Source organism: Salmo salar, chromosome 12 (genome assembly GCF_965601325.2).
Source record: "Salmo salar chromosome 12, fSalSal1, whole genome shotgun sequence".
Taxonomy (NCBI): Eukaryota; Metazoa; Chordata; class Actinopteri; order Salmoniformes; family Salmonidae; genus Salmo; species Salmo salar.
The window spans coordinates 50,149,240-50,157,961 of record NC_138302.1 but is presented as its reverse complement, the minus strand read 5'-3'; the positions used below and the strand labels follow the sequence as shown (position 1 = coordinate 50,157,961).

Here is an 8,722-nt window from a genome sequence, read left to right as displayed (position 1 = left end):
TGTCCATCAACTCTGTCACAAGTCCTGTGGTTACATTTGCTTCTCTCTGGCGGCTGGCTGTGATTCACTGCAGACCCTTACACAGGAGTATCATTTTTGAGGCTGTCACATAGCTGATACTGCATCTACTGATACTGCATTTTCATCTACTGCTCATATACATATATATTTCTGGATGAAATAATGATCTAGTAATAACTGCCTCTCTCCACTGATCTGACATAGACTTTGGCATAAATTGGTCCATAGAAGACTGCGTTGCTGTGGTTCGCGGAGTAGTCCTACTATATCTCCACGTGTGGAGGTGCTGGCTACACCACTATCACTAGCAGGCCCGCTAGTTTCTCGAAGCTCAGCTGCAGCTAGCTTCACAGTTGGGTGCACAGTTCGCATATGCCGGTGTAGGTTGTGCGTAGAACCGGCTTTATATGAGATTTTGTTTTGGCAAATTCTACACTGTGCTCTAACATTGTCTACATTATTAAAATGCATCCAAATGCTACTGTGCTTCCGACTCCTTTTTCAGCTGTTGTTTTCACAGCTGTCCTTCCTCTCTCTCCTCGGCTGCTAAGTGTTTGACTGTGAGTGAGTTGGCTCGGACCTCCCTCACGCATCTTTGGTTCATTGGTTGACACTGCGTGTCTGAATGACAGGAGGAACAGGTGATGCTGTTAGTCTGAGTAGACAGTCAGAACGAATGTGTTCTGCAGTTGGGGCTGCTATCCTTTCACCCTCCTCCATGGCTGTTAGTTAGCTACTTACAAATGCATTTGGAGTTTGTTTTTTACTGTGATAAATACATCAAGATAGCTAGCTAATATGAAGTTAGGTAGATGGTGGTATTTCATTCACTTAGCTAGCTATCTATACAGTATGTGAAGTTGGCTAGATTGCTAGCTAGCTCATTTAGCAGCTCATTTGAGTTAGCCTGCACTGTAGATAGTTAGCTAATAATACATATTTTCTTTACATTTTCGAAACGTATTTACTTACTTGAATATGCACTCCCAGCCATGTGGACAACTGGAAACAGGGCAGCAAAGTTTGTTTGTCACCAGAGCATTTTAGAGGATATTACTATTGAACTATGTACCCATTTAATAACCAGACCTTCATACTAACTTGATATGCTGAATTCTTGACGCACATCTGAACGTACTATATGCTGCCAGCACGCCCACAAGCGAGTCACAATGGGCGGCCTAAGCGGCACGCAGCAATTTGCCTCTATCTAGTGTACATGCTCCGTAAGTAATACTGCCGAAGGCGGCCCAGAATCAGGCCACATGACATCGGCAAGTCTGACTCTCAGCCAAGTGCCCTGACTCTCAGACGGAATCGGCCCAGATCCACTGTGCTTGCTGGGCAACATTTTGGTAACATTAACATGTATTAATTACAGTAATTTACTGTTCTCATTCTCAAAGTGGAAACATTGTTTGCAAGAGTTCACAACCTGCTACACTTTTGAGAAAGAAGTTTTGGTTGATTTTATAACCATTTTTGTAAATTATTTCATTGTCTTTTGCTCCATGTGTCCTGATAATGTTGTGGGAGCGTTTGCGCCTGAGCACACAGTACCTGGCCTTCTGCGTACAAATGTAGGCAATTGCCCATTTGGGGATGTCTGAGTTCTGATTTGTCTTAACTCACAATGTCCACCTCTGTGACTTAAATAATATTTTTCCTTAAAGATTTGTCTGGAGATCTGGTCAACTCCGTCAGATATGTCTAAAATGCTAAAATAATCAGGAATGATCAGGGTTAGCTTTACCGTAAGTACCCCTTCTACATGTCCTCATTAGATGTAATGCAACAAGACCACTTACGGTCTGTACATTTCTCTACTTTCGATAGATTTAAACAAACAATATTGGAATCACCTTGGTCACAACCTTAAACTGTCAACCTGATAGAATATGAATTTTGGTCCAAATATGTTACATTTAATTAGGTTTTAGAGTCATAAAGCAAAAACTAAATTGCTACTGTGTATAACACTTGAATAAAGAAGAACAATTCTATTTTTGTCAACAATTTTTGTTAACTCAGTCAGATTTTTGTCTAACCTCAACTCCATCAAAGCACAATACGATCTGATGGAATGCCTCTGATTAGGAACCATACTCGGCCCAAAACAAAGAAATACAAAACATAGAATGCCCACCCCACACCCTGACCTAACAAAATAGAGAAATAAACCGTCTCGCTCAGGTCAGGGCGTGACACTATATGGGTTCAGAGATTTTGTGAAATAGCACAAATAGAAATCAAACTGGATGGACATCAGAAATAGATGAAGGACTAAAAACGGACAAAATATAGCTATTGTAAATTAGATTGTGTCTGTAAAATGTGTATAATACGCATGAGCTGAAGGTAGAAGCCTGAGTGTTCTTGTTTGTTAGTTTGCTCCAATTGGGGGAGGGGTGGTGGGGTTTGCGGGGAATAATAAAGGTATATTCTGGAAAAAGTGTGTATATGATGGCTTGCGAAAGTATTCACCCCCCTTGGCATTTTTCCTATTTTGTTGCATTACAACCTGTAATATAAATAGATTTTTATTTGGACATACACAAAATAGTCCAAATTGGTGAAAAGTGGCTAGATGTACCAAGCTTATAGAGACATAGTACACCAAGAGACTTGCTGTAATTTCTGCAAAAGGTGGCTCTACAAAGTATTGATTTTGGGGGGGTGTGAATAGTTATGCAAGCTCAAGTTTTCCGTTTTTTTTTTGTCTAATTTCTTGTTTGTTTCACAATAAAAATTATATAGCATCTTCAAAGTGGTAGGCATGTTGTGTAAATCAAATGATACAAACCCCCAAATCCAATCCATTAATTCCAGGTTGTAAGGCAACAGAATAGGACAAATTGCCAAGGGGGTGAATACTTTCACAAGCCACTGTATGTATGTATGTATGTATGTATGTATGTATGTATGTATGTATGTATGTATGTATGTATGTATGTATGTATGTATGTATGTATGTATGTATGTATGTATGTATGTATGTATGTATGTATGTATGTATGTATGTATGTATGTATGTATGTATGTATGTATATGCAGTGGAAGTCGGAAGTTTACATACACTTAGGTTGGAATCATTAAAACTCATTTGTCAAACACTCCACAAATGTCTTGTTAACAAACTATAGTTTTGGCATGTTGGTTAGGACATCTACTTTGTGTATGACACAAGTAATTTTTCCAACAATTGTTTAAAGACATATTACTTCACTTATAATTCACTGTATCACAATTCCAGTGGGTCAGAAGTTGACTGTGCCTTTAAACAGCTTGGAAAATTCCAGAAAATGATGTCATGGCTTTAGGCGCTTCTATTAGGCTAATTGACATCATTTGAGTCAATTGGAGGTGTACCTGTGGATGTATTTCAAGGCCTACCTTCAAACACAGTGCCTCTTTCAGTGACATCATGGGAAAATCTAAAGAAATCAGCCAAAATTGTAGACCTCCACAAGTCTGGTTCATCCTTGGGAGCAATTTCCAAACACCTGATGGTACCACGTTCATCTGTACAAACAATAGTACGCAAGTATAAACACCATGGGACCACGCAGCCATCATACCGCTCAGGAAGGAGACACATTCTATCTCCTAGAGATGAACGTACTTTGGTGTGAAAAGTGCAAATGAATCCCAGAACAGCAGCAAAGGACCTTGTGAAGATGCTGGAGGAAAGAGGTACAAAAGTATGTATATCCACAGTAAAACGAGTCCTATATCGACATAACCTGAAAGGCCGCTCATCAAGGAAGAAGCCACTGCTCCAAAACCACCAACAAAAAAGCCAGACTACAGTTTGCAACAGCACATGGGGACAAAGATTGTTCTTTATGGAGAAATGTCCTCTGGTCTGATAAAACAAAAATTTGTGGAACGCTACCCAAAACATTTGACCCAAGTTAAACAATTTAAAGGCAATGCTACCAAACACTAATTGAGTGTGCGTAAACCTCTGACCCACTGGGAATGTGATGAAAGATATAAAAGCTGAAATAAATCATTCTCTCTACTATTATTCAGCATTTCACATTCTTAAAATAAAGTGGTGATCCTAACTGACCTAGGACAAGTAATTTTTACTAGGATTAAATGTCAGGAATTGTGAAAAACTGAGTTTAAATATATTTGGCTAAGGTGTATGTAAACTTCCGACTTCAACTGTATATATGTGTATGTATGTATATATGTGTGTATGTATAAATGTTATATATTTATATATATAAATATTTATGTATATGTATGTATGTACAGTTGTGGCCAAAAGTTTTGAGAATTACACAAATATGAATTTTCACAAAGTCTGCTGCCTCAATTTGTATGATGGCAATTTGCATATACTCCAGAATGTTATTGAAGAGTGATCAGATAAGTTGCAATTAATTGCAACGTCCCTCTTTGCCATGCAAATAAACTGAATCCCCCAAAAACATTTCCACTGCATTTCAGCCCTACCACAAAAGGACCAGCTGACATCATGTCAGTGATTCCCTCGTTAACACAGGTGTGAGTGTTGACAAGGACAAGCTTGGAGATCACTCTGTCATGCTGATTGAGTTCGAATAACACTGGAAGCTTCAAAAGGAGGGTGGTGCTTGGAATCATTGTTCTTCCTCTGTCAACCATGGTTACCTGCAAGGAAACACGTGCTGTCCTCATTGCTTTGCACAAAAATGGCTTCACAGGCAAAGATATTGCTGCCAGTAAGATTGCACGTAAATCAACCATTTATAGGATCATCAATAACTTCAAGGAGAGCGGTTCAATTGTTGGAAGAAGGCTTCAGGGCGCCCAAGAAAGTCCAGCAAGTGCCAGGACCATCTCCTAAGGTTGATTCAGCTAGGGGATCGGGGCACCACCAGTACAGAGCTTGCTCAGGAATGGCAGCAGGCAGGTGTGAGTGCATCTGCACGCACAGTGAGGCGAAGACTTTTGGAGGATGGCCTGGTGTCAAGGAGGGCAGCAAAGAAGCCACTTCTCTCCAGGAAAAACATCAGGGACAGACTGATATTCTGCAAAAGGTACAGGGATTGGACTGCTGAGGACTGGGGTAAAGTCATTTTCTCTGATGAATCCCCTTTCTGATTGTTTGGGGCATCCGGAAAAAAGCTTGTCTGGAGAAGACAAGGTGAGCGCTACCATCAGTCCTGTGTCATGCCAACAGTAAAGCATCCTGAGACCATTCATGTGTGGGGTTGCTTCTCAGCCAAGGGAGTGGGCTCACTCACAATTTTGCCTAAGAACACAGCCATGAATAAAGAATGATACCAACACATCCTCCGAGAGCAACTTCTCCCAGCCATCCAGGAACAGTTTGGTGACGAACAATGCTTTTCCAGCATGATGAAGCACCTTGCCATAAGGCAAAAGTGATAACTAAGTGGCTTGGGGAACAAAACATCGATATTTTGGGTCCATGGCCAGGAAAATCCCCAGACCTTAATCCCATTGAAAACTTGTGGTCAATCCTCAAGAGGCGGGTGGAGAAACAAAAACCCACAATTCTGACAAACTCCAAGCATTGATTATGCAAGAATGGGCTGCCATCAGTCAGGATGTGGCCCAGAAGTTAATTGACACCATACCAGGGCGGATTGCAGAGGTCTTGAAAAAGAAGGGTCAACACTACAAGTATTGACTCTTTGCATCAACTTCATGTAATTGTCAATAAAAGCCTTTGCCACTTACAAAATGCTTGTAATTATACTTCAGTATTCCATAGTAACATCTGAGAAAAATATCTAAAGACGCTGAAGCAGCAAACTTTGTGAAAATTTATATTTGTGTAATTCTCAAAACTTTTGGCCACGACTGTATATGGATATATATATTTACCCCAAAAATATATGGGGGATTGGATATGATGCAGACAATTACATTGATGGAAGCAACAATCTACCTGCAATATTAAAGCTGATCCACCCCTTAACATAAAAAAAATAAATAAATAAATAAGAATACAATGAAACATAAACCTGAAGGTTGGATGACTCATTTGAAAACATCTTTCTTCCGTCTTCATTCATTAATTCAGAGTTTTTCGTGAGACTTGTCTCCTCTGCTGTGGGGATCTGAGTTTCCTGTTTGTCAGAGGTGATAGCCATCCATCTGTAAGGAATGAGTCTCCACCCTGCTCTTCACTCTGAACACCCTAAGAAGTGATAAGCAAGATATGTCTAGAAAGTCTTATCTGAATCCATGGACTTAGATGTCTGAGCCTGTTTCTTTGGGTTTCTGCAGAAGGTCATTGGCCTAGACGTTGCCCATCGGCTGTAGCTGGTTAATTTCCCCGGGCCTCCCCACCATGTTTCCTCTAGCGGACAGCCTCCTCCTCTCCTGGCTGGCAGTCAGCTCCTTCAGGATGAGATAGTAGCAGACCCCATCCATCAGACAGTTGATGCTGCTCACGCAGGTACTGATGTGGACAAAGTCTCTGAGGGGGCCGATGATGCCCGGCTCCTCCGTGCGGTTCTTGGCCAGGAAGTAGACCAGCGCAGCCACATGGTAGGGGATGAAGAATAGCAGGAAGGCCACCAGGTTGCTCAGGACGATCTTTAAAGACTTGTTGTTCCTCAGCTTCTCGTCCCGTGGATTCCGTCGCCGCATGTCCTTCAGGATCTGTATCACGCACACCGAGAAGAACAGCATGGCGACCATGCTGACCGTAAACACGGTTTCCATGACGATGAGGATCCACTTCTTCTTCCAAGTTTCACTGGAGAAGCTCTGGAAACACATCCTGGTTTCTTTGATGTTATTGTTTGGCAGTCTGGTGGCATTGTTTTTGTTGTTGTGGAGCTCATAGACGGGCTTGGTCAAAGTGAACACCGTCACCCAGACGGCCAGGCAGAGGAAGGTGGCGCTGTATGGCGAACGAAGACGCTTGGCTTGAAGGGGGAAGCGCAGAGAAACATAGCGGTCACCCGAGATGCATACGATCAGTACGATGCTGCTGTAGATGTTGACGAATACCAGGCTCTCCAGGAAGGTGCAGAAGCCCATGCTCAGGCCCCAGGTGTGTTCATAGGCGTACATCTTGAAGGGCAGAGAGAAGATGAGCAGGCTGTCGTTGATGATCAGACTGTTGAGGTACACTGTGGACTCAGTCCATCGACGGATTCTGAAGAGGAGTAGCCACAGAGCAGCCATGTTGAGAGGTAGACCCACCACAAATGTGGGGACATAGATTATCCACTGGATGAAGCACACTGCACTGTCACACAGTGGCATTTTGCTGCAAACAGATTGCGACATAATAGGCATCTGGGAAACTGTCATATCACTTTTCACTTATACAAGTTTAATTAAACGTATACAAAATAAATCAAGTCAGGATGGTGATTGAGCAAGAGTAAACAGATGGAGATTTAAGCCTCACGGAGATTTAACTGTTGGCTACATGTTATGTCAACTTGATGGGAAATCCAGTAATAAGTAGTCTCTCTTTCTAGTTAGTTGGTTATTGTTGTAAAATGCTAAGTTTACCATGTCATTTCTCAGTAAATACCTGTAACCGTAAAATAAGGTGCTACTCAAAATCATATTATAAGCATACGCAGCTGTGGCAAAATGATCCGCTTATTAATCATATTGCCTTTATTTCGTCAAATTTAGGATGTGGATACGAAGGCTGAAGCGAGATATACCCTGTGTTACAGCTTTAACTTACTTTTTATACGAATTCAAGAGAATAAGCACCGTTGATGAAGCGATCTTGCAATCCATATAAGTTGACCTTAGAACTGTAAAGCGATGTTAGAAAACATGAGTCAGAGGCCAAAGGGCAGAGAAGTTGGTCTCTGATTGTGAGATAGTGAAACATTAACACTTTATTGATGTAGCCTGAAAAACATTAAGGATAACTTCCTAATATTGAGTTGCCCGCTCCACTTTTGCCCTCAGAACAGCCTCAATTCATCAGGGCATGGACTCTACAAGGTGTTGAAAGCATTCCACAGGGATGCTGGCCCATGTTGACTCCAATGCTTCACACAGTTGTGTCAAGTTGGCTGGATGTCCTTTGGGTGGTGGACCATTCTTGATACACACGGGAAACTGTTGGGTGTGAAAAACTCAGCAGCGTTGCAGTTCTTGACACAAACCGGTGCGCTTGGCACCTACTACCATACCCCATTTAAAGGCACTTAAATATTTGGTTTTGCCCATTCACCCTCTGAATAGCACACATACACAATCCATGTCTTAAGGCTTAAAAATCCTTCTTTAACCTGTCTCCTCCCTTTCATCTACACTGATTGAAGTGGATTTAACAAGTGACATCAATAAGGGATCATAGCTTTCACCTGGATTCACCTGGACAGTCTATGTCATGGAAAGAGCAGGTGTCCCTAATGTTTTGTACACTCAGTGTATATTGTTAGTTATACCCACAGAAATGGATCTGATGAGATTTAGAGATGAGAGAAAGATGTAAAAGCTCTATAGCAAGGGCATTTAGAATCAAACGGAGTGGTGAGACTGTTGTTCTCTGCAGCTCAGTTGGTCGAGCATTGGGCTTGAAATCCCAGGATAGTGTGTTTGATTCCCGGGACCACCCGCATGTAACACGTATGCACGCATGAATGTAAGTCAATTTGGATAGAATAGTCTGCTAAATGGCATATATTGAAGACTCAGGGCTGTGAATGTTACTGTGTCGTGTAAATGTCAAATACTTAAGCTGCACCTC

The 8,722-nt window shown here is 41.6% G+C and overlaps 1 protein-coding gene across 1 annotated transcript; it reads right to left on the bottom strand.

Moving 5' to 3' along the window:
- Positions 1-3,843: 3,843 nt before the first annotated feature.
- On the bottom strand, positions 3,844-7,777 carry LOC106565302 (lysophosphatidic acid receptor 6-like). The gene is made up of 2 exons (XM_014132248.3): positions 7,703-7,777; positions 3,844-7,267 (listed from the first exon to the last, which is right to left on the bottom strand). Exons 1-2 carry the CDS (start codon positions 7,756-7,758, stop codon positions 6,286-6,288), a joined length of 1,038 nt encoding a protein of 345 aa, XP_013987723.2. The 5' UTR covers positions 7,759-7,777; the 3' UTR covers positions 3,844-6,285.
- Between the last annotated feature and the right edge of the window lie 945 nt (positions 7,778-8,722).

Bases quoted from the DNA above. Each gene is read 5' to 3' on its own strand.
- LOC106565302 (XM_014132248.3), bottom strand. From the start codon at position 7,758: ATGGATTGCAAGATCGCTTCATCAACGGTGCTTATTCTCTTGAATTCG. The intron at 7,268-7,702 runs GTAAGTTAAAGC...ATCTGTTTGCAG, and splicing joins CTCTTGAATTCGTATAAAAA to CAAAATGCCACTGTGTGACA.